At 47.3% G+C, this 26,593-nt stretch overlaps 2 protein-coding genes across 2 annotated transcripts in view; both read left to right on the top strand.

The window, feature by feature from the left end:
• The window catches only part of LOC309563993 (uncharacterized protein), a 132,387-nt gene extending 119,951 nt beyond the window's left edge, over window positions 1–12,436 (top strand). The window contains exons 4-7 of the mRNA XM_082268621.1: window positions 9,383–9,512; window positions 10,000–10,088; window positions 10,312–10,447; window positions 11,437–12,436. Coding sequence (XP_082124747.1) covers window positions 9,383–9,512; window positions 10,000–10,088; window positions 10,312–10,447; window positions 11,437–12,419 — 1,338 coding nt within the window. The 3' untranslated portion in view covers window positions 12,420–12,436. The remainder of the gene's footprint in view (window positions 1–9,382; window positions 9,513–9,999; window positions 10,089–10,311; window positions 10,448–11,436) is intronic.
• Window positions 1–26,593, top strand: part of LOC309564458 (uncharacterized protein) — a 1,566,033-nt gene that overhangs the window by 1,361,865 nt on the left and 177,575 nt on the right. The gene's annotated exons all lie outside the window — the stretch shown is intronic.

Here is a 26,593-nt window from a genome sequence, read left to right as displayed (position 1 = left end):
CTCAGAACGGTTCCTTTAGCACTGCATGGACCGCTACAAGTCGTGGTAGTGTGAATGGACACTTAAACCCTTATTGCCAAGATGGATACATAATAGGTAGGCTTTTTTCTTGGCGAGAGGGGAGAGACAACTGCCTTAAGTCAGTGGTTTTGATCCACGAAGCAAAAAAGAAGGGTACCCTGGGCCGTGTTACTGTTGGTAGATGCGGAAAAGGCTTTAGACAGGATTGATTGGAGCTTCATGTTGGAGACTTTGAGATACTTAGGCATTGGAGATAGGGTGATGGGGTGGATCTCTGCTTTTTATTATCACCCAAAGGCGAGAATAAGAGTGAACTGTAGTTTGTCCTTCCCCTTTGAGCTATATAATGGAACTAGGCAAGGGTGTGCCCTCTCCCCTATGCTGTTTGCTTTGGCCTTAGAACCCCCTATTGGCAGCAGTTCATAAAAATCCAGACATCAAAGGGGTGCAAGTGGGGAAGGGAGAGTACAAATTGGCAGCATATGCGGACGATGTATTATTTTATATAGCCAACCCTAGGTTATCTCTCCCATTGGTGCTGGGGGAAACTATCAAATTTCAGTTCACATAGCTCAATCGGAAATTTTGAACATCACAATATCAAAAAAACAACCAGCAATCCAGCCTGAATTCCCCTTTGTATGGTGTAGAGAGGAACTGGGATACCTTGGAATTAAACTAACTAGATCCATAACAACCTTGTTTAAGGCCAATTACACTGAACGCAATTATAAACACAACACTTTTGTTTTTTCCCCCATTTTTCATGAGCTGAACTCAAAGATCTGAGACTTTTTCTATGTACACAAAAGGCCACTTTCTCTCAAATATTCTTCACAAATCTGTGTAAATCTGTGTTAGTGATCGCTTCTCCTTCGCCGAGATAATCCATCCACCTCACAGGTGCGACATATCAAGATGCTGATTAGACAGCATGATTATTGCACAGGTGTGCCTTAGGCTGCCCACAATAAAAGTCCGCTCTAAAATGTGCAGTTTTATCACACAGCACAATGCCACAGATGGCGCAGGTTTTGAGGGAGGGTGCAATTGGCATGCTGACTGCAGGAATGTCCACCAGAGCTGTTGCCCGTGAATTAAATGTTCATTTCTCTACCATAAGCCGTCTCCAAAGGCGTTTCAGAGAACTTGGCAGTACATCCAACCGGCCTCACAACCACAGAGCATGTGTAACCACACCAGCCCAGGACCTCCACATCCAGAATCTTCACCTCCAAGATGGTCTGAGACCAGCCCAGGACCTCCACATCCAGCATCTTCACCTCCAAGATGGTCTGAGACCAGCCCAGGACCTCCACATCCAGCATCTTCACCTCCAAGATGGTCTGAGACCAGCCCAGGACCTCCACATCCAGCATCTTCACCTCCAAGATGGTCTGAGACCAGCCCAGGACCTCCACATCCAGAATCTTCACCTCCAAGATGGTCTGAGACCAGCCCAGGACTTCCACATCCAGCATCTTCACCTCCAAGATGGTCTGAGACCAGCCCAGGACTTCCACATCCAGCATCTTCACCTCCAAGATGGTCTGAGACCAGCCCAGGACCTCCACATCCAGCATCTTCACCTCCAAGATGGTCTGAGACCAGCCCAGGACCTCCACATCCAGCATCTTCACCTCCAAGATGGTCTGAGACCAGCCCAGGACCTCCACATCCAGAATCTTCACCTCCAAGATGGTCTGAGACCAGCCCAGGACCTCCACATCCAGAATCTTCACCTCCAAGATGGTCTGAGACCAGCCCAGGACCTCCACTTCCAGCATCTTCACCTCCAAGATGGTCTGAGACCAGCCCAGGACCTTCACATCCAGCATCTTCACCTCCAAGATGGTCTGAGACCAGCCCAGGACTTCCACATCCAGCATCTTCACCTCCAAGATGGTCTGAGACCAGCCCAGGACTTCCACATCCAGCATCTTCACCTCCAAGATGGTCTGAGACCAGCCCAGGACTTCCACATCCAGCATCTTCACCTCCAAGATGGTCTGAGACCAGCCCAGGACCTCCACATCCAGCATCTTCACCTCCAAGATGGTCTGAGACCAGCCCAGGACCTCCACATCCAGCATCTTCACCTCCAAGATGGTCTGAGACCAGCCCAGGACCTCCACATCCAGCATCTTCACCTCCAAGATGGTCTGAGACCAGCCCAGGACCTCCACATCCAGCATCTACCCCTCCAAGATGGTCTGAGACCAGCCCAGGACCTCCACTTCCAGCATCTTCACCTCCAAGATGGTCTGAGACCAGCCCAGGACCTCCACATCCAGCATCTTCATCTCCAAGCTGGTCTGAGACCAGCCCAGGACCTCCACATCCAGCATCTTCACCTCCAAGATGGTCTGAGACCAGCCCAGGACCTCCACATCCAGAATCTTCACCTCCAAGATGGTCTGAGACCAGCCCAGGACCTCCACATCCAGCATCTTCACCTCCAAGATGGTCTGAGACCAGCCCAGGACCTCCACATCCAGCATCTTCACCTCCAAGATGGTCTGAGACCAGCCCAGGACCTCCACATCCAGAATCTTCACCTCCAAGATGGTCTGAGACCAGCCCAGGACCTCCACTTCCAGCATCTTCACCTCCAAGATGGTCTGAGACCAGCCCAGGACCTTCACATCCAGCATCTTCACCTCCAAGATGGTCTGAGACCAGCCCAGGACTTCCACATCCAGCATCTTCACCTCCAAGATGGTCTGAGACCAGCCCAGGACTTCCACATCCAGCATCTTCACCTCCAAGATGGTCTGAGACCAGCCCAGGACTTCCACATCCAGCATCTTCACCTCCAAGATGGTCTGAGACCAGCCCAGGACCTCCACATCCAGCATCTTCACCTCCAAGATGGTCTGAGACCAGCCCAGGACCTCCACATCCAGCATCTTCACCTCCAAGATGGTCTGAGACCAGCCCAGGACCTCCACATCCAGCATCTTCACCTCCAAGATGGTCTGAGACCAGCCCAGGACCTCCACATCCAGCATCTTCACCTCCAAGATGGTCTGAGACCAGCCCAGGACCTCCACATCCAGCATCTACCCCTCCAAGATGGTCTGAGACCAGCCCAGGACCTCCACTTCCAGCATCTTCACCTCCAAGATGGTCTGAGACCAGCCCAGGACCTCCACATCCAGCATCTTCACCTCCAAGATGGTCTGAGACCAGCCGCCCGGACAGCTGCTGCAACAATCGGTTTGCATAACCAAAGAATTTCTGCACAAAATTGTCTCAGAGAAGCTCATCTGCATGCTCGTCGTCCTCATCTGGGTCTCGATCTGACTGCAGTTCGTCATCGTAACTGACGTGAGTGAGAAAATGCTAAGAATTAATGGCGTCTGGCACTTTGGAGAGGTGTTCTCTTCACGGATGAATGTTCTTAGATCTTTGAGTTCAGCTTATGAAAAATGGGGGCAAAAACAAGTGTTGCGTTTATGATTTTGTTCAGAATATATACCCATATTGAATAAGGTGAAGGAACAATAAGGGGGGATAAGTGGGAAGGATCACGAATATTATTCAAGTGCCCAGCCCAGATCTGCAAGGAGTAGCAATTCCAATGCAGTTTATGGTCCCAATAAGATTTTCCCTCTTTCAGAAAGGACAAACCTGTACCAGATCCTCCAAGGTTTGTAGTACTCATCCCTTGTGTTGTCAGTATTAAATCCTCCATTTTATTGATTTCCTCAACTTTGTGAAGCCAATCACTACCAAACTCATTTATACTATATACAGTATAACCATATTGAGTAAGGTGGAGGAACAATTTAACCTCCTAAGATACAGACACCTCTCATGGTTGGGTAGAGTTAACCACTTGCCGACTGCGCACAGTATATTTACTGCGGCAGTCGGCCCCGGCCAGGCATAGTGACGTAGGTCGACATCGCTCGCCTGTCACTCCTTCTAGAGCCAATAGCGGGCGAGCGCGCGCCCGCCTCGGCCTGTTCACGGAGGAGTGCGGGAGTGTGACTGGCGGACCCGATGTCCGCCGGTCACACTACGATCGCCGGTACAGCGGGAGAAAGACAGAGCGGCTTATGTAAACAAGCCGCCTGTCAGTTCTCCCTGTGTAAAAATTAAGATCAGACGGTTCTACTATGTAGAACCGTTGATCTTTTTTTTTACACCAATAGGAATGTCCCACTACAGTTAGAAGCACGCCCCTAGGACACACTTAACCCCTCCCTGTCCAATAAAGTTAACCCCTTCCCTGCCAGTGTCATTTTTGCAGTAACAGTGCATATATATAGCACTGATTACTGCAGTAATGTCACTGGTAACCCCAAAAGTGTCAAAAATGTCAGTCAAGGGTCCGATCTGTCCGCCGCAATGTCGCAGTACCGCAAAAAAAATCGCAGATCGCCGCCATTACGCGTTAAAAAAAAAACACCAAAAATGACAAAAATCTTTCCCTTTGTTAGTAAACGCGATAACTTTTGCGCAAACCAATCAAAATACGCTTTTTGCGATTTTTTTTTACCAAACATAGGTAGCGTAAAACAAATTGGCCAAAAATGTTAAAAAATTTTGATTTTTACATTTTTTTGGGGGGGGAATTTCATATAAAAAAAAGTGAAAAATATTGTTATTTTTGCAAAAATGACGCTCTTTTTTTGTTTATAGCGCGTGATCAAAAAAACGCACAGGTGATCAAATACCACCAAAAGAAAGCTCTGTTTGTGGGAAAAAAAGGACGTGAAATTCGTTTAGGTACAGCGTCGCACGACCACGCAATTGTCCGTTAAAGTCATGCAGTAAAAAATCGCAAAAAACCCCCTGGTCTTATAGCAGGAAAATCCTCCGGTGGTAAAGTGGTTAATGCAGTAAAAATGAACATTCTCTCCAAACTCATTTATTTATTTATTTTTTACAAATATTTTAATTTTTCAAAAGCATGAGCAGTCCAAGAGGATACCGCATTGACAGATACGACCCTTCTCACACAGTAAAACATTTCACAACATTTTATATCAGGTATGAACTTCGTATTTCCATAACAGAGAAGGAGCCATATCAGGATCGAAATTGATTCCAACAGAGGTTTGTCCTGTTTGGAGCCCCTCTGGTAAGCAGGATCCAAATTATACTCTTTCACTAGCACCTACCTAGAAGGGTGCTACATCCACCCCCCCAACTAAACTGAGCCATGTCCTCACTAACAGATCCTGCTCTCTGGTAGGCAGAGAACAATATAGATTTACCTGGAGACCCTCTGGTAAGCAGACAGAGCTCCAAACTATACTTTCTCACTAACCCCGACCTAGGAGGATGCTAGATAAACATCAAAAAACCAACACCCCTAGACTGTTTATTTGTGTGACGAGCCATCAGGAGCAAGGAGGGATCAACGAACTGTGTGTGCTGGTAATCAGGGGAGCCCGTAAAGTCATCATCCAGCAGGCGATGCGGGGACAGTGATACATAATTTTTACCTTACCCCACTGAGGGTCCAGAGGTTCAGAGCAGAGATATCCCCAACTTGTTGGAGACGATGTGAAGCCCCTGGAACATTTGCAGATTTGTGGTGCGAGTTCATAAAAGATACAAGCTTTCTTGGAAGGGATCACCAGGTCAATCCACCAGATTACAGGAGACTGTGTCCAGTTGGAACCTTGGACTTGCATATTTCACAGTACGGAGAAAATAGTGACGGTGTATAAAAACACACTTCTTACTGAATGCTGCTAAAAGCCTGATTCCGGTATTTTGGCAAGTACCAGAAGCCCCGAATATGAGGGATTGACCCGTGAGGGTGGATTGGATGAGTTCCATGGAGGAGATGATTTTCGCAGCAGAGGATTCTTGTGGGAAATATTTGGATATCTGAGGGGACTGGCTGAGGTTTAAAAAAAATGGAGGAGTATACGAAGATGATGGTTCTGTGAGGTGGTTGGGCGACACAGCTTAGGAGTAAAACCACCTGGACCTCACAGGTCTGGGTTAGATTATGTGATATAAAGAATAAGAGAGAGGAAGGCTGAGACGGAGGGAAAGATAATAGAGAATAGAGTGGAGGGGACTGCGTTAGAAGCTGTTTTTTTTCCTCTAGGGGGGGATGATGGGAAATGAGTAGATGCAATCGTTGTCCAATCAGATTGTACAGTGTATGGGGGAGTGACTTGGTCAGACATGCACATGACCAGTTGAACAAGCCTAAAGAAGGCGTAAAAGATGTGAATAGTTATACGATAGATTGGAAAGAGATTGTACTCGTAAAGAAGCGTCATACCTTTCATCCCGCTGATAGAAGATGTCACCCTGCAGTGAGATGATTCCAGTATTCCCAGTCAATTCACCATAATCATAGTGACTACGCCTGCTGACAGCAGGCGTGAACGTTCGCGTATGTGCGCATTTGCGCCACCGATTGTAAAGATGCTTTGGTGCACATGTTTGCACCATCGTTTTTGATAAACGTAATGAGTCCCGTTTTTTTTTTGTACAATTGCTCCAATTTTACCAGTGCACCACGGGCGCAAGTCTTTAGTAAATCCTCCCCTACGAGACGTTTCTCTGGGCTACAGTTCCTCTGAGCTCCACATGGTGGTGATCTCATTTCTACCCAGACAGGAAGTCTCTATGGAAGACAGAAAGTGATGTCGTACAGACAGGAAGTGATGTCAGGTATAAATAAGAAGTTCCGGGTGAATAACGAGGAAGTAGCGAGGAGACATTGCTGAAAGTTGGAGTAGAGGAGGTAATAAGTTATTATTTGATATAATTACACCCAGTAACCCCCCACCTTCATGTCCGTCCTCGTCCTCCATAGTCACTGTGACGTCTTTTATCCCCAGCAGATGATGATACAGTACATACGCTATATTTCCAAAAGTATTGGGACGCCTGCCTTTACACACACATGAACTTTAATGGCCTCCCAGTCTTAGTCCGTAGGGTTCAATATTGGGTTGGCCCACCCTTTGTAGCTATAACAGCTTCAACTCTTCTGGGAAGGCTGTCCACAAGGTTTAGGAGTGTCTATGGGAATGTTTGACCATTCTTCCAGAGGCGCATTTTTTAGGTCAGGAACTGATGTTGGATGGTAAGGCCTGGCTCACAGTCTCCGCTCTAATTCATTTCAAAGGTGTTCTGTCGGGTTGAGGTCAGGACAGTCAAGTTCCTCCACCCCAAACTCACTCATCCATGTCATTATGGACTTTGCTTTGCTTGCTAATCCAGATCATTTGGTGGAGGGGGGATTATGGTGTGGGTTTGTTTTTCAGGGGTTGGACTTGGCCCCTTAGTTCCAGTGAAGGGAACTCTTAAGGCGTCAGCATACCAAGATATTTTGGACATTTTATGTTCCCAACTTTGTGGGATCAGTATGGGGATGACCCCTTACTGTTCCATCAGGACTACGCACCCGTGCACAAAGCAAGGTCCATAAAGACATGGATGAGCGATCCCTTAAGAGTTTTCTTCACTGGAACTAAGGGTCCAAGCCCAACCCCTTAAAAATACCCCCACACCATAATCCTCCCTCCACCAAATGATTTTGACCAGTGCACAGTGCAAAAGACATGGATGAGCGAGTTTGGGGTGGAGGAACTTGACTGGTCTGCACAGATTCCTGACCTCAACCCGATAGAACACCTTTGGGATGAATTATGGCACTTTTCCACTGCAAGTACCGGCTCGGTTCCACTCGGCCCTGCTTGGCTCGGTTTGGTTTTCCGCTGCATGGTACGGTGTTGGAACGGTTTCGGTACGGTTTGCTTTTCCACTAATAGTATGTGGGTGGGATAACAACAATTCTCTGACCAATCAGTGGCTGGTAGTGACAAACAGTCAAGGCTGCATGCAAAGGATTGTGGCATATGGTACCGGTACGGCCCTCTTGGAACCACAACCGAGGTGGTACTGTTTAAGCGAGCCGTACCATTCGGTTCCATGTAGTGGAAAAGCGCCACCGTACCGTTCCTACACCGTACCATGCGGTGGAAAAGCGCAAAAGTGAGCCAAACCATTTGGTTCCATGAAGTGGAAAAGCGCCGCCGTACCGTACCAAACCGTTCCTACACCATACCATGCGGTGGAAAAGCGCAAAAGCGAGCCAAACCATTCAGTTCCATGCAGCGGAAAAGCGCCATTAGATCGCAGACTCTGAGCCAGGCCTTCTCTCCAATATCAGTGCCTGACCTCACAAATGCGCTTCTGGAAGAATGGTCAAACATTCCCATAGACACTCCTAAACCTTGTGGACAGCCTTCCCAGAAGAGTTGAAGCTGTTATAGCTGCAAAGGGTGGGCCAACTCAATATTGAACCCTACGGACTTAAGCCCCGTACACACGCAACGATTATCGGCCGACCGATCGTCCGACTTTTGTCCAAGTTGTGTTTGGTTGGTTGGAACATGCCTAGACTGCACACGAATTTTCTAGGCCAACAAAATTCTACTTCAGAAGTGATGTCATGTGTTGGTTTGTCTTCTTTGTGTTTTTTCTTCACTGAGCATGCCCAGACTTGCTCATCAGATTTTTCCCTGTCGAAATCTGTACTGTCTGCACGAAAATCGGCCGTTATGTTGATGGCCAACAAAAATTTTATAGTCTGCACACCAGATTTTTTTCGGCAAAAAGTCGGAGTTGGTTGTCGGAAGCATCATACTAACAAGCCGAAAATCGGCAGATCTGTCGTCGGACGAAAATTCCCTGCCAATTTACGACGCGTGTGTACGGGGCTTAAGACTGGGATGCCATTAAAGTTCATGTGCGTGTAAAGGCCGGCGTCCCAATACTTTTGGTAATATAGTGTATATAGAATAGTGGATTATAGTTTTTTTTTTTTTTATCCTAATCAAAGTTCATGTAATAAATACAAACTTATTCAAATCTACATCTACATGAACCCACCATCCTCTGCACCTAATAATAGTTATATAATCCGTTAGGAAAGAGAAGATCATTGGTGGGAAATCGACACATCAGAATAAACCATATCGGCCATTCCGTTCCATGGAGGAGTGGGAGTATTTAGAAGGACACAAGGATCTCTACAAGGACGTCATGATGGAGAATCAGCCGCCCCTCACATCACCGGGTAAGAGGAGACTTTATTGTAAAGGAGAGAGCAGTACGGAGGCTCCACCTAGATCTCCCATCATCTGATAAACACATAGAAACAATGTATTCAGTCAGTGTGTGTGTTTCCTACAGATGGATCCAGTAATGGGAACCCACCAGAGAGATGTCCTCGTCCTCTGTATTCCCGGGATTCCACACAGGAAGGTCACACCATCCCTCACCATCATCAGGTAGATGAGGAACAATCACTGATTATTATAAGAAACAACCTTGTGTAAAAATTATAACTAACGATTTATTATATGTTTAGAGTGGAAACCTGAAGGATTATAATATTGATGGTGAAGAAGAATTTAAAGAGGAGAATGAAAAGTATGGAGTGTTCGAGGAGTTTTCTGAAAAAAACAATGATCTCTACAAGAACCTCAGGGGGCCACCAAGTATCAGAGAATGTCCCAGTCCTCTGTATTCCTGGGATTCAACACAAGATCACACCATCCCCCACCATGTCCAGGTAGATGATTGACCATTATTGGTAGATATGATTTATACACAAGCATGTTTGTTACAATGAATATCCTATTCTAGATTCAGAGCAGAAACATCGAAGATTATAATATTATTGTTAAAGAAGAGTATAAAGAGGAGGATGAGGAGTATGGAGTGATGGTGGAGTATTTAAAAGAGCACAATGATATGATGGAGCCACCTAATACCGGGAACCAACCAGAGAGATGTCCCCGTCCTCTGTATTCCCGGGATTCCACACAGGAAGGTCACACCATCCCTCACCATCATCAGGTAGATGAGGAGCAATCACTGATAGTATCATTAGGATCTGTACATTATCTGCATTGTTACCATTGATGTCATTTTTATTATATATTCAGAGTGGAAACCTGAGAGATTCTAAAGTTGATCTCAAAGAAGAGATAAAAGAGGAAGATGATGAGGATGGGTTGATGGAGGAGTCAGAGTTTCCAGAAGGACACAACGATCTGTATCAAGACACCATGGTGGAGTCATCCAGCTACAGAAACCCACCAGAGAGATGTCCCCGTCCTCTGTATTCCCGGGATTCCACACAGGAAGGTCACACCATCCCTCACCATCATCAGGTGGGTGGAGTTGAGGGTCGGGAACATAAAGTGATTGAACACTCTGACATGTGGAGACGATGTGTGGACTCTACAAGATGATATTTTCTATGTGATCTCACATCATAAATTTATTTTACAGATGTTATCGCTGAAAATGATAAACGTTGAGGGTGAAGTAGAAGAGACGTATGTGAGGGATGATCAGCAATATACGGAGGAGGCTGGAATGATGAGGACATTCATAGAGGAGGACACTCCTACAGAGATCAGTACAGGTGACCCATAATATATTCTTCTCTTATCTCTGCTGTTACTGGACACTGGTCCAGAGCACATGTGTCAAACACAAGGTCCGTGGTCCACCATCAGTGCTTCCTATTAGTGCCAATCAGTGAGAATCAGAGCCCATTAGTGTAGCCTCATCAGAGCCACGTATCAGTACCACCTCATCAGTGCCCATTAGTTCCACCTATCAGTGCCCATCAGTGCTGCATATTAGTTCCCATCAGTGACACCTATCAGTGCCCTTCAGTGCTGCCTATCAGTTCCACCTCATCAGTGCCCATTAGTGCCACCTATCAGTGCTGCCTATTAGTTCCCATCAGTGACGCCTATCAGTGCCCTTCAGTGCTGCGTATCAGTTCCACCTCATCAATGCCCATTAGTGCCACCTATCAGTGCCCATCAGTGCTGCCAATTAGTTCCCATCAGTGCAGCCTCATCAACGCACATCACTGCCACCCATAAGTGCTGCCTCTTAGTGCCCTATCAGTGAAGGACGAAAATGACCTGTTTGCAAAATGTTATAACCGAAACTAAGAAAATCTTTTTTTTTTTTCAAAAATTAAATTTTTTGTTTTTTTGTTTGTTTAGCAAAAATAACCCCCCCCCCCCGCCCCACACACACACCCATAGTTATTAATCACCATCACAATAAAGCTCTATTTGTGTGAAAAAAATGATAAAAATGTAATATGGGTACAGCGTTGCATGACCGCGCAATTGTCAACACTGGCCTGGGCAGGAAGGGGGTAAAAGTGCCCGGTAGGCAAGTGGTTAAAGTAGGCATCCAAATTCCAATAGCGACCCCCCACAACAGCCGGCCCAGGGCTGTGGGGAAGAGGCCTTTGTCCTCATCAGCATGGGGACATTCTCCTTTGCCAGGGAACTCCCCCCCTCTTGGCAAGGTTAGCTGCCCAGGTTGAGGGCATGTTGCCAAGGAACACACGCATAGATAAGGGCTTTGTTTTTTATATTTTTCCAGGACACGCCATGGAGAAACCCTCAAAGGATCGTCTCACTTTATCTCCAGGTTGGAGAATGGAAGATGTGGACATCACAGGAGATTGTGGAGGAGAAAAGACAATGAACTCCACTATGGATGGTGGACTTCACAGTGTGGATAGACCATGGAATCCCTCTGACTCTGAGCAACCTCGTACTGTGAGGGGCGGGGCCGGAATTCAGGGGGAGGATATATTCTCCTATCCAGAGTGTGGGGAATTTTTTTCGTCTGAATTAAGACTTACTGAACATCAGAGGTCTCACACTGGTGGAAAGCTTCATCCCTGTCCTGAGTGCGGGAAATTCTTTTCACAGAAGTCCACTCTTTCCAGACATCTAAGGCTACACACGGGGGAGAAGCCACATTCCTGCCCTGAGTGCGGAAAATGTTTTTTACAGAAGTTCCATCTTTACATACATCAGAAGACTCACACGGGCGAGAGGCCGTATTCCTGCTCCGAGTGCGGAAAATGTTATATACAGAAATCGGACCTTGTTCGACATCAAAGATTTCACACGGGAGAGAAGCCGTATTCTTGCCTTGAGTGCGGGAAATGTTTTTCACTGAAGTTCCATCTTGACATCCATCAGAAGTCTCACACAGGTGAGAAGCCGTTTTCCTGCCCTGAGTGCGGAAAATGTTATACACAGAAAGCAAAACTTGTTATACATCAGAGATCTCACACGGGGGAGAAGCCGTATTCCTGCCCTGAGTGTGGAAAATGTTGTTCAAATAAATCAGACCTTGATAAACACCAAAGATCTCACATGGGGCTGAGACCGTATTCCTGCCCTGTGTGCGGGAAATGTTTTTCACAGAAGTTCTGCCTTTCTAGACATCAGAGATCTCACACTGGTGAGAAGCCGTATGCCTGTCTGGAGTGCGGGAAATGTTATATGCATAAAAAAGACCTTGTCAAACATCAACGATCTCACACGATACAGGCTCCTGTCCACGAATAATACTGATCATCTCCACAAGCAGAAATATACACTATATTACCAAAAGTATTGGGACGCCTGCCTTTGCATACGCATGAACTTTAATGGCATCCCAGTCTTAGTTCGTAAGGTTCAATATTGAGTTGGCTCCACCCTTTGCAGCTATAACAGCTTCAACTCTTCTGGGAAGGCCGTCCACAAGGTTTAGGAGTGTGTCTATGGGAATGATTGACCATTCTTCCAGAAGCGCCTTTGTGAGGTCAGGCACTGACGTTGGAAAGAAGGCCTGGCTGGCAGTCTCCACTCTTATTCATCCCAAAGGTGTTCTATCGAGTTGAGGTCAGGCCAGTCAAGTTCCTCCACCCCAAATTCACTCATCCATGTCTTTATGGACCTTGCTTTGTGCACTGGTGCACAGTCATGTTGGAACAGGAAGGGGGCCATCCCCAAGCTGTTCCTACAAAGTTGGGAGCATGATATTGTCCAAGGTGCCTTGGTATGCTGACGCCTCAAGAGTTCCCTTCACTGGAACTAAGAGGCCAAGCCTAACCCCTGAAAAACAACCCCACACCATAATCCCCCCTCCACCAAAAGATTTGGACCAGTGCCAGTCAAGTTCCTCCATCTCAAACTCGCTCATCCATGTTTTTATGGACCTTGCTTTGTGCACTGGTCCGAATCATTTGGTGGAGGTGTGGGGGGGGGTATGGTATGGGGTTGTTTTTCAGGGATGGGCTTGGCCCCTTAGGTCCAGTGAGGGGAACTCTTATGGTGTCAGTATACCAAGACATTTTGGACAATTTCATGTTCCCAACTTTGTGGGAACAGTTTGGGGATGGCCTCCAACATGACTGCGCACCAGTTCACAAAGCAAGGTCCATAAAGAAATGGATGAGCGAGTTTGGGGTGGAGGAACTTGACTGGCCTGCACAGAGTCCTGACCTCAAACCAATAGAATAACTTTGGGATGAATTAGGGCAGAGACTGCAAGCCAGGCCTTCTCATTCAACATCAGTGCCTGACCTCACAAAAGCGCTTCTGGAGGAATGGTCAATCATTCCCATAGACACACTCCTAAACCTTGTGGACGGCCTTCCCAGAAGAGTTGAAGCTGTTATAGCTGCAAATTGTGGACCAACTCAATACTGAACCCTACGGACTAAGACTGGGATGCCATTTAGGTTCATGTGCGTGTAAAGGCAGGCATACCAATACTTTCGGTAGTATAGTGTATGTTGGACCCTTATTCTAGATGAGGGGTGGGCCAACTCAATATTGAACCCTACAGACTATGACTGGGGATGCAAATTAGGTTCATGTGTCTGTAAAGGCAGGCGTCCCAATACTTTTGGTAATATGGTGTATGTTGGTCCCTTATTCTAGATGAGGGGTGGGCCAACTCAATATTGAACCCTACGGACTATGACTGGGGTCGCCATTCAGGTTCAGGTATGTGTAAAGGCAGGCGTCCCAATACTTTTGACAATAAAGTGTATGCCTAAATGGGGGAGATCCATAGGTGGTTCCGTTGAGGACTGGGAGGAATAAAGCCAACAAAGCATCCATACTCTCAATAGAGAGAACTAATAAAAAAAACTATTGTTTATCGGTATCTTACTATGCATAGGATATAAACCTAAAGTGCAAGAAAAACAAATAATATAAATGACAATACATAAAATTAATCCAGTGCTAATGCACATTTGATAAACGAACGGCTCCGGGGAAAAATGGCGTTGATGTTTATTGTCCCAAGGTAAAAAGTGAGTCCGTAAAGACCAATAAAGCAAAAGGTGATGAGCACTTAACACAGCGGACAACTTCCTGGTTTCGGAATGTGAGATGATGTCTCGAGCACTAGCTCCGCCCTACGTGATTCGTCACATCTGAGGTCGTCTAGCTCCGCCCTACGTGTTTCGTCACATCTGAGGTCGTCAGGGGGCGTAGAAGCTTTGCTCCGCCATCACACTAAATATACTGTATATATTGAATACAACAGGGGGGAAACTGGAAGGTTTTAGGGTTCTATCTTATTTATATGAATTGTGCCAGCCGCTTCTATGCTTTTCAGCATGATTTCGGGGTTTATACCTATTATCTTACTATGCATGGTGCAAGGGGTTCCAGGTCTGCTTTGGTCTCTGCCGTAGTCAGCAGTAAATGTACATTGCAGGTATATCTGTGTCACTTGCCTTTTCCGACATATGTGACAATGCCGATCCTACCGGTGAATCCAGCGGAGGGAAGGTGGGTGGTGGAATCACAGACTCAGATCTCTGAGGTGTTGTCTAGAAATGATCAGTCTATAATTTTATTGGTCGGTTTATTTTACCAGTGAGAGACAGAATCATGTCGCAAAACATGACTTAGTAGTTGGTGGCAAAACCCTTGTTGGCAATCACAGAGGTTAGTCGTTTCTTCTCGTTGGCCACCAGGTTTGCACACGTCTCAGGAGGGATTTTGTCCCACTCCTCTTTGCAGATCCTCTCCAGGTCATTAAGGTTTCGAGGCTGATGTTTGGTAACTCGAACGGTTGGTTTATTTTACCAGTGAGAGACACAATAACAACAATATCCAGAAAAACGCATTTCGAAAAAGTTATAAATGGATTTGCATTTTAATGAGTGAAATAAGTGTTTGACTCCTTTGCAAAACATGACTTCGTAGTTGGTGGAGAAACCCTTGTTGGCAAGCACAGAGGTCATACGTTTCTTGTAGTTGGTGACCAAGTTTGCACACATCTCAGGAGGGATTTTGTCCCACTCCTCTTTGCAGATCCTCTCCAAGTCATTAAGGTTTCGAGGCTGACGTTTGGTAACTCAAACCTTCAGATCCCTCCATGTATTTTCTATGGGATTATGGTCTGGAGACTGGCTAGGCCACTTCAGGACCTTAATGTGCTTCTTCTTAAAGCCACTCCTTTGTTGCCTTGGCCTTCTATTTTTGGTCATTGTCATGCTGGAACACCTATCCAACACCTATTCAAGACCCATTGTCAACCCAGGTTCTCACCCAAAATTTGATGGTACGTTGCCCCGTCCATCGTCCCTTTGATCCGGTGAAGCTGTCCTGTCCCCTTAGCAGAAAAACACCCTCAAAGCATAATGTTTTCACCTACATGTGTGACGGTGGGGATGGCGTTCTTGGGGTCACAGGCAGCATTCCTCCTCCTCCAATCACGAAAAGTTGAGTTAATGCCAAACAGCTCGATTTTGGTCTCCTCTGACCACAACACTTTCCCCCAGTTCTCCTCTGAATCATTCAGATGTTCATTAGCAGACATCAGACTGGCTGTACATGTGCTTTCTTAAGCAGGGGGACCTTGCGGATGCTGCAGGATTCCAGTTCCTCACAGCGTAGTGTGTTGCCAATTGTTTTCTTGGTGACTATGGTCCTAGCTGTCTTGAGATCATTGACAAGATTCTCCCGTGTAGTTCTGGGCTGCTCACCGTTCTCATGATCGTTGAAACTCCACGAGGTGAGATCTTGCATGGAGCCCCAGACCGAAGGAGACTGACAGTTATTTTGTGTTTCTTCCAACTAACTGTTGTCACCCTCTCACCAAGCTGCTTGGCGATGGCCTTGTAGCCATTCCAGCCTTGTGTAGGTCTACAATCTTCTCCTATGACATCCTTGAACAGCTCTTTGGCCTTGGCCATGGTGGAGAGATTGGAATCTGATTGATTGCTTCTGTGGACAGGAGTCTTTTATACAGGTAACAAGCTGAGATTAGGAGCACTCCCTTTAAGAGAATCCTCCTAATCTCAGCTTGTTACCTGTATAGAAGACACCTGGGAGCCAGAAATCTTGCTGATTGATAGAGGAACAAATACTTATTTCACTCATTAAAATGCAAATCAATTTATAACTTTTTTGAAATGCGTTTTTCTGGATATTTTTTTGTTATTCTGTCTCTCACTGGTAAAATATAACCGACCAATAAAATTATAGACTGATCATTTTTTTGTCAGTGGGCAAATGTACAAAAATCAGCAGGGGTATACTATGAAGAAGGCTGTGTAAGCTGAAATGCATTGCATTTTTCATGCTATGTCATATTACATGTAGCCAATAAAGGCATTTACACCAAGTAGCCAGCTTTATACACCTCAGAAAATACGTGGCTGAGCGCTCCTCTGATCTTTATCTAGGAGAGAGAAGGAGGGGTGTCACTGCTAGTTGGGTCCCTGTAGGAGTGAGAAGGAGGGGGTGTCACTGCTGGTTGTGTCCCTCTAGGAGAGAGAAGGAGGGGGTGTCACTGCTGGTTGGGTCCCTCTAGGAGAGAGAAGGAGGAGGTGTCACTGCTGGTTGGGTCCCTCTAGGAGAGAGAAGGAGGTGGTGTCACTGCTGGTTGGGTCTCTCTAGGAGAGAGAAGGAGGGGGTGTCACTGCTGGTTGGGTCCCTCTAGGAGAGAGAAGGAGGAGGTGTCACTGCTGGTTGGGTCCCTCTAGGAGAGAGAAGGAGGGGGTGTCACTGCTGGTTGGGTCTCTCTAGGAGAGAGGTAGGAGGAGGTGTCACTGCTGGTTGGGTCCCTCTAGGAGAGAGAAGGAGGAGGTGTCACTGCTGGTTGGGTCCCTCTAGGAGAGAGAAGGAGGAGGTGTCACTGCTGGTTGGGTCTCTCTAGGAGAGAGAAGGAGGGGGTGTCACTGCTGGTTGGGTCCCTCTAGGAGAGAGAAGGAGGAGGTGTCAGTGCTGGTTGGGTCCCTCTAGGAGAGAGAAGGAGGAGGTGTCACTGCTGGTTGGGTCCCTCTAGGAGAGAGAAGGAGGAGGTGTCACTGCTGGTTGGGTCCCTCTAGGAGAGAGAAGGAGGAGGTGTCACTGCTGGTTGGGTCCCTCTAGGAGAGAGAAGGAGGGGGTGTCACTGCTGGTTGAGTCCCTCTAGGAGAGAGAAGGAGGGGTGACACTGCTGGTTGGGTCCCTCTAGGAGAGAGAAGGAGGGGGGTGTCACTGCTGGTTGGGTCCCTCTAGGAGAGAGAAGGAGGAGGTGTCACTGCTGGTTGGGTCCCTCTAGGAGAGAGAAGGAGGGGGTGTCACTGCTGGTTGGGTCTCTCTAGGAGAGAGAAGGAGGGGGTGTCACTGCTGGTTGGGTCCCTCTAGGAGAGAGAAGGAGGAGGTGTCAGTGCTGGTTGGGTCCCTCTAGGAGAGAGAAGGAGGAGGTGTCACTGCTGGTTGAGTCCCTCTAGGAGAGAGAAGGAGGGGTGACACTGCTGGTTGGGTCCCTCTAGGAGAGAGAAGGAGGGGGGTGTCACTGCTGGTTGGGTCCCTCTAGGAGAGAGAAGGAGGGGTGTCACTGCTGGTTGGGTCCCTCTAGGAGAGAGGAGGAGGGGGTGTCACTGCTGGCTGAGTCCCTCTAGGAGAGAGAAGGAGGAGGTGTCAGTGCTGGTTGGGTCTCTCTAGAAGAGAGAAGAAGGGGGTGTCACTGCTGGCTGAGTTCCTCTAGGAGAGAGAAGAAGGGGGTGTCACTGCTGGTTGGGTCCCTCTAGCAGTGTAGTCTGATCTCTCCGGATCTTCAGCAGAAGCGTCAAAGGAAGACACCATCTTGAGAAGTAGATATTGCTCATGGATGAAGAGAAGGGGAGATCAGACTGCATGACAAGCACAATCATTTAAGTGTAGTAGTCATCAGCCCGCACCGGCAGCTTCATTTGCTTGGAGAGCGCCACCTGCTGACTAAAAGTGTAAAATAAGACATTTTCAGACGTCATTATACATTTACCTGATAAAAATGGGAATATATTGATATATATTTTTTTGGGATTAAACAAATGATTAAATGTTTATATTCATAAACTCCTGATATTCTTTCTAAGTTGATTAATAAAAGTCTGCCTTCAGATTTGTATGATGAAATGTTTTTTGTTTCCTGTATTCCGGGGTTCATGAAATGGCGGACCGCGGTCCAAACCTGGACTGAGAGACAGTCCTGTACGGACTGCGGCCGGGTCACTAATCAACCTGGGTGTTCTCTCTCCTGGTTCTCCCGCCCAGTGGGAGGTGCTGCATATCAGGTCAGAGGGCGGGAGTCTTTTCAAATGAACAAGCTGGGTAATGTAGTAAGATAGGCAGCTCCCGCCCACCCTTCTAATATGCAGCACCTCCCGCCCCCGCCCCCTGTGATTACAACAGCTGCCGCCAGGCGAGAGAAACGGGAGAGAACACCCAGCAGCTGTGTGACTCTACCTTGGTAGGACTGTCCAGGGGAGGCTGCATTATGATGTAAAGGTGGAAGGAGCCAGGTGGACAGAGGAAAAGAGGGGATGTAGCCAAGTGGAGGGGAGATTGGAGCCAGGTGAACAGAGGAGAGGAGGGGATGCAGCCAGGGGGAGGGTAGGACAGAGCCAGGTGGACAGAGAAGAGGAGGGGAGGACGGAGCCAGGTGGACAGAGGAGAGGAGGGGAGGACGGAGCCAGGTGGACAGAGGAGGGGAGGACGGAGCCAGGTGGACAGAGGAGAGGAGGGGATGCAGCCAGGTGGAGGAGAGGATGGAGCCAGGTGGACAGAGAAGAGGAGGGGAGGATGGAGACAGGTGGACACAGGAGGGGAGGACGGAGCCAGGTGGACAGAGGAGGGGATGCAGCCAGGTAGAAGAAAGATGAAGCCATGTGGATAGAGGAGAGGAGGGGATGGATCCAGGTGAAGGGGAGGACAGAGCCAGGTGGACAAAGGAGGGGATGCAGCCAGGTGGAGGGAAGGATGGAGCCAGGTAGACAGAGGAAAGGAGGGGATGCAGCCAGGTGGAGGGAAGGATGGAGCCAGGTAGACAGAGGAAAGGAGGGGATGCAGCCAGGTGGACAGAGGAGAAGGAGGGGATGCAGCTAGGTGAAGGGGAGGACTGAGTCAGGTGGACAGAGGAGTGGAGGGGGTGCAGCCAGGTGGAGGGCAGAGCCTGGTGGACAGAGAAGAGGAGGGGATGCAGCCAGGTGGACAGAGGAGGGTAGAATGGGGCCAGGTGGACAGAGGAGAGGAGGGGATGCAGCCAGGTGGAGGGGATGCAGCCAGGTGGACAGAGGAGAGGAGGGGATGCAGCCAGGTGGAGGGGAGGATGGAGCCAGGTGGACAGAGGAGGGGATGCAGCCAGGTAGAAGAAGGATGAAGCCATGTGGATAGAGGAGAGGACGGGATGGATCCAGGTGAAGGGGAGGACAGAGCCAGGTGGACAAAGGAGGTGATGCAGCCAGGTGGAGGGAAGGATGGAGCCAGGTAGACAGAGGAAAGGAGGGGATGCAGCCAGGTGGACAGAGGAGGGGAGGGATTGCAGCCAGGTGGAGGGGAGGATGGAGCCAGGTGGACAGAGAAGAGGAGGGGATGCAGCCAGGTGGACAGAGGAGAAGGAGGGGATGCAGCCAGGTGGAGGGCAGAGCCAGGTAGACATAGAAGATGAGGGGATGCAGCTAGGTGGACAGAGGAGGGTAGAATGGAGCCAGGTGGACAGAGGAGAGGAGGGGATGCAGCCAGGGGTAGGGGATGCAGCCAGGTGGACAGAGGAGAGGAGGGCATGCAGCCAGGTGGAGGGGAGAACGGAGCCAGGTGGACAGAGGAGAGGAGGTGATGCAGCCATTTGGTGGAGGAGAGGATTATGGTGTGGGGGAGGGGGGATTATGGTGTGGGGTTGTTTTTCAGGGGTTGGGCTTGGTCCCTTAGTTCCAGTGAAGGGAACTCTTAAGGCGTCAGCATACCCAGACATTTTGAACAATTTCATGTTTCCAACTTTATGGGAAGAGTTTGGGGATGGCCCCTTCCTGTTCCAACATGACTGCACACCAGCAAGGTCCATAAAGACATGGATGAGCGAGTTTGGGGTGGAGGAAGTTGACTGACCTCAATCTGGTAAAACACCTTTGGGATGAATTACAGCAGAGACTGTGAGCCAGGCCTTATCGTCCAAATTCAGTGCCTGAACTCACAAATGCACTTCTGGAAGAATGGTCAAACATTCCATATATAAAGTGGAAATGTAGATTACTCCTTCAGGGTCAAAACATTCCCCCGACTTATCGGGCCGGAACATTCTCTTCATTTTGGAGGAGGACGGGATTTTTAGACATAAAGCCCAAAGGGAAAGATGATCCCGGACTCCGAAAACATAGGAAACACTCTGAAATTGCTGCTGCCACCACCATGGTGCCCCCAGCAGGACCTTGAAGTTGCATCTCCATATACTTGTCCTGCAACCTGGACACTGACTACTCAGTACTGCCATGCTGGGGTCCTCTACTGTATCCTCCATCTTTTACATGGCTAATCATCCACCATCACATCCGGAGGATCAGGAGCCATTTCCATCCTTTTCTTTCTGCTGGGGTTCATTGTATCCATGTGCTAGAGGTGGGACATACTGAAAGAAGAGGGGCGATTCTCCGTCCCATCTGTATTGGGGTATGGAGCCCCTCCCTGATCAGCCTGGCTGCTCCGCTACTCTACATTAGAGGTGAACTGTTTGCTGTTGGGTACATTTAATGAGGAAAGTGAGAGGGTGACCCATCTATCCGTTCCACCGCTACCCGAGTCTTCTTCGGATGAATGGAGGCATCAAAGGGCTTGCAAAGCCACCTGGGAAGGTTTTCATTAAGGTAGACAGGTTTTATGAAGCAAACTTCTCCTAAGCAGTGCAACGTAGCGAAAAAGAATATAAAGGGTAATTAGTAATAAAGCCATTCTTTGAATGAATAATATTATTTTCTATTTACACCCAGTAACCCCCCCCCCCCCCCCCCCGTCATGTCCGTCCTCTTCCATCCATTCCACTGCTACCCGAGTCTTCTTTGAATGAATGAATAATGAGATCTTATTTTCTATTTATACCCAGTAACCCTCCGTCATGTCCGTCCTCTTCCTCCATAGTCACTGTGACGTCTTTTATCTCCAGCAGATGATGATACACACATATATAGTGTGGAAAGGTAAATTAACCTCTTCAGGGTCAGAACATTCCCCCACTTACGGGGCCGTAACATTCTCTTCATTTTGGAGATGTTAGGAGGATGGGGGATTTCTAGACATAAAGACCAGAGGGTAAGATTCTCCCGGACCCCGAAAACATAGGAAACACTCTGGAGTTGCTGCTGCCACCACCATGGTGCTCCCAGCAGGACCTTGAAGTTGCATCTCCATATACTTGTCCTGCAACCTGGACACTGACTACTCGGTACTGCCATGCTGGGGTCCTCTATTGTATCCTCCATCTTTTACATGGCTAATCGTCCACCATCACATTCGGAGGATCAGGAGCCATTTCAATCCTTTCCCTTCTGCTAGGGTTCATTGTATCCATGTGCTAGAGGTGGGACATACTGAAAGAAGAGGGGCGATTCTCCATCCCATCTGTATTGGGGTATGGAGCCCCTCCCTGATCAGCCTGGCTGCTCTCATACTCTACATTAGAGGTGAACTGTTTGCTGTTGGGTACGTCTGATGAGGACAGTGAGGGGGTGACCCATCTATCGATTCTACCGCTACCCGAGTCTTCCTTGGATTAATGGGGGCATCAAAGGGCTTGCAAAGCCACCTGGGAAGGTTTTCATTAAGGTAGACAGGTTTTATGAAGCAAACTTCTCCTAAGCAGTGCAACGTAGCGAAAAAGAATACAAAGGGTGATTAGAACTAAAGCCATTCTTTGAATGAATAATATTATTGTCTATTTACACCCAGTAATCCCCCCCCCCCCCGTCATGTCCGTCCTCTTCCTCCATAGTAACTGTGACGTCTTTTAATACTAGCAGATGATAAAACACATATATAGTGTGGAAAGGTAAATGAACCCTTTCAGGGTCAGAACATTCCCCCACTTACGGGGCCGTAACATTCTCTTCATTTTAGAGATGATAGGAGGATGGGGGATTTTTAGACATAAAGACTAGTGTTGAGCGAACACGGACTGTATTATTCGTGTTCGTACCGAATAATTGGATTTTTTGTACCCGAACACGGACACGGACACTTTACTGTATGTTCGGGTAAAAATCCGTGTTCGGTCGTTTTATTTCCGGGTTTTGCATGCTTTGGCGCTCTTTTCATGGCGGGCTTTCAACAGCCAATCAACAATCGTTTAACTGGTGTGCCTTAAGCCATCCCAGCCATGCCTGCAAATGTCTCAGTAGCTGTGATTGGCCGTCTGAAGCATGTGACCAAGTCTTTATAAGTTCGAGGCAGCCGCAGCGGCGTCATTATGCTGCTTAGATTCAGGGACAGAGCACACATCAACGTGCTGGCTGCTGATTAGGGAAAGATAGGCAGGAAAAAACCATTTGTGTCCGGATAGAATTGAGGGACAGGTCGGAGTGTTTAGGCAGGGCGAGTTGTAGGCATTTTAGGGATAGAGTCTGCTGAATTATAGGGTCAGTGTCTTCTACAAACTACAATCGATATTGCTGTGTGGGGGGTGGGGTGAATCTGCACTCAATCCTGATCTACGATCTCTTCTCAATCCTGTTAGGGACAGAGTCTGCTGAATTTTAGGGAAACTGTGTTCTACAAACTACAATCGATATTGCTGTGTGGTGTGGGATTGGAGATAGGCAGGTGTCAGTGATCCACATCCATTTTTCTGTGTGTGAGCTGCAGTGAACACAATCTTTTTGGGCTGCAGTGAACACAATCTTTTTGGGCTGCAGTGAACACAATCTTTTTGGGCTGCAGTGAACACAATCTTTTTGGGGTGCAGTGAACAAAATCTTTTTGGGGTGCAGTGAACACAATCCTTTTTGGTGTGCAGTGAACACAATCTTTGTGGGGTGCAGTGAACAAAACCCTTTGTGGGGTGCAGTGAACACAATCTTTTTGGGGTGCAGTGAACAAAATCCTTTTTGGGGTGCAGTGAACAACATCCTTTTTGGGGTGCAGTGAACACAATCTTTTTGGGGTGCAGTGAACAAAATCCTTTGTGGGGTGCAGTGAACACAATCTTTTTGGGCTGCAGTGAACACAATCTTTTTGGGCTGCAGTGAACACAATCTTTTTGGGCTGCAGTGAACACAATCTTTTTGGGGTGCAGTGAACAAAATCTTTTTGGGGTGCAGTGAACACAATCCTTTTTGGTGTGCAGTGAACACAATCTTTGTGGGGTGCAGTGAACAAAACCCTTTGTGGGGTGCAGTGAACACAATCTTTTTGGGGTGCAGTGAACAAAATCCTTTTTGGGGTGCAGTGAACAACATCCTTTTTGGGGTGCAGTGAACACAATCTTTTTGGGGTGCAGTGAACAAAATCCTTTGTGGGGTGCAGTGAACACAATCTTTTTGGGGTGCAGTGAACACAATCTTTTTGGGGTGGAGTGAACAACATCCTTTTTGGGGTGCAGTGAACAAAATCCTTTTTGGGGTGCAGTGAACAAAATCATTTTTGGGGTGCAGTGAACACAATCTTTTTGGGGTGCAGTGAACACAATCTTTGTGGGGTGCAGTGAACACAATCTTTTTGGGGTGGAGTGAACAACATCCTTTTTGGGGTGCAGTGAACACAATCTTTTTGGGGTGCAGTGAACACAATCTTTGTGGGGTACAGTGAACAGAATCTTTGTGGGGTGCAGTGAACAAAATCTTTGGGGGGTACAGTGAACACAATCTTTGTGAGGTGCAGTGAACACAATCTTTGTGGGGTGCAGTGAACACAATCATTGTGGGGTGCAGTGAACTCAATCTTTGTGGGGTACAGTGAACACAATCTCATACTGAAGGTTTGAGGGTGCTGCCTGTTCCATACTCCCCCTACTCCTCATCTAGCCTTTTAGGGGTACAAACAATAGTAATTGGGGCCTAGTGTGGTTGTGTACGTGTGATATACATACACTTTTTTGGGATCATATTTTCTATTCCGCTATTTAATCAAAAACCTTTGGGGATCAGTTAAATTGGGGGATAGTCTGTGTTGGTACGTGTGAGAGAGATCCACCTTTCCAAGTTGTTGGGGTTCATCTCATACTTCTGAAGGTTTGAGGGTGCTGCCTGTTCCATACTCCCCCTACTCCTAGCCTTTTAGGGGTACAAACAATAGTAATTGGGGCCTAGTGTGGTTGTGTACGTGTGATATACATACACTTTTTTGGGATCATATTTTCTATTCCGCTATTTAATCAAAAACCTTTGGGGATCAGTTAAATTGGGGGATAGTCTGTGTTGGTACGTGTGAGAGAGATCCACCTTTCCAAGTTGTTGGGGTTCATCTCATACTTCTGAAGGTTTGAGGGTGCTGCCTGTTCCATACTCCCCCTACTCCTAGCCTTTTAGGGGTACGAACAATAGTAATTGGGGCCTAGTGTGGTTGTGTACGTGTGATATACATACACTTTTTTGGGATCATATTTTCTATTCCGCTATTTAATCAAAAACCTTTGGGGATCAGTTAAATTGGGGGATAGTCTGTGTTGGTACGTGTGAGAGAGATCCACCTTTCCAAGTTGTTGGGGTTCATCTCATACTTCTGAAGGTTTGAGGGTGCTGCCTGTTCCATACTCCCCCTACTCCTAGCCTTTTAGGGGTACAAACAATAGTAATTGGGGCCCAGTGTGGTTGTGTACGTGTGATATACATACACTTTTTTGGGATCATATTTTCTATTCCGCTATTTAATCAAAAACCTTTGGGGATCAGTTAAATTGGGGGATAGTCTGTGTTGGTACGTGTGAGAGAGATCCACCTTTCCAAGTTGTTGGGGTTCATCTCATACTTCTGAAGGTTTGAGGGTGCTGCCTGTTCCATACTCCCCCTACTCCTAGCCTTTTAGGGGTACAAACAATAGTAATTGGGGCCTAGTGTGGTTGTGTACGTGTGATATACATACACTTTTTTGGGATCATATTTTCTATTCCGCTATTTAATCAAAAACCTTTGGGGATCAGTTAAATTGGGGGATAGTCTGTGTTGGTACGTGTGAGAGAGATCCACCTTTCCAAGTTGTTGGGGTTCATCTCATACTTCTGAAGGTTTGAGGGTGCTGCCTGTTCCATACTCCCCCCTACTCCTAGCCTTTTAGGGGTACAAACAATAGTAATTGGGGCCTAGTGTGGTTGTGTACGTGTGATATACATACACTTTTTTGGGATCATATTTTCTATTCCGCTATTTAATCAAAAACCTTTGGGGATCAGTTAAATTGGGGGATAGTCTGTGTTGGTACGTGTGAGAGAGATCCACCTTTCCAAGTTGTTGGGGTTCATCTCATACTTCTGAAGGTTTGAGGGTGCTGCCTGTTCCATACTCCCCCTACTCCTAGCCTTTTAGGGGTACAAACAATAGTAATTGGGGCCTAGTGTGGTTGTGTACGTGTGATATACATACACTTTTTTGGGATCATATTTTCTATTCCGCTATTTAATCAAAAACCTTTGGGGATCAGTTAAATTGGGGGATAGTCTGTGTTGGTACGTGTGAGAGAGATCCACCTTTCCAAGTTGTTGGGGTTCATCTCATACTTCTGAAGGTTTGAGGGTGCTGCCTGTTCCATACTCCCCCTACTCCTAGCCTTTTAGGGGTACAAACAATAGTAATTGGGGCCTAGTGTGGTTGTGTACGTGTGATATACATACACTTTTTTGGGATCATATTTTCTATTCCGCTATTTAATCAAAAACCTCTGGGGATCAGTTAAATTGGGGGATAGTCTGTGTTGGTACGTGTGAGAGAGATCCACCTTTCCAAGTTGTTGGGGTTCATCTCATACTTCTGAAGGTTTGAGGGTGCTGCCTGTTCCATACTCCCCCCTACTCCTAGCCTTTTAGGGGTACAAACAATAGTAATTGGGGCCTAGTGTGGTTGTGTACGTGTGATATACATACACTTTTTTGGGATCATATTTTCTATTCCGCTATTTAATCAAAAACCTTTGGGGATCAGTTAAATTGGGGGATAGTCTGTGTTGGTACGTGTGAGAGAGATCCACCTTTCCAAGTTGTTGGGGTTCATCTCATACTTCTGAAGGTTTGAGGGTGCTGCCTGTTCCATACCCCCCCTACTCCTCATCTAGCCTTTTAGGGGTACAAACAATAGTAATTGGGGCCTAGTGTGGTTGTGTACGTGCGAGATACATACACTTTTTTTGATCATATTTCCTATTCCGCTATTCAATAAAAACCTTTGAGGATCAATTGAATTGCGGGATAGTCTGTGTCGGTACGTGTGAGAGAGATCCACCTTTCCAAGTTGTTGGGGTTCATCTCATACTTCTGAAGGTTTGAGGGTGCTGCCTGTTCCATACCCCCCCTA

The sequence above is a fragment of the Pelophylax lessonae genome, assembly GCF_965119305.1.
Source record: "Pelophylax lessonae genome assembly, chromosome: 9".
NCBI classification, from domain to species: Eukaryota; Metazoa; Chordata; class Amphibia; order Anura; family Ranidae; genus Pelophylax; species Pelophylax lessonae.
This window is presented reverse-complemented; position numbering and strand designations above follow the sequence as displayed.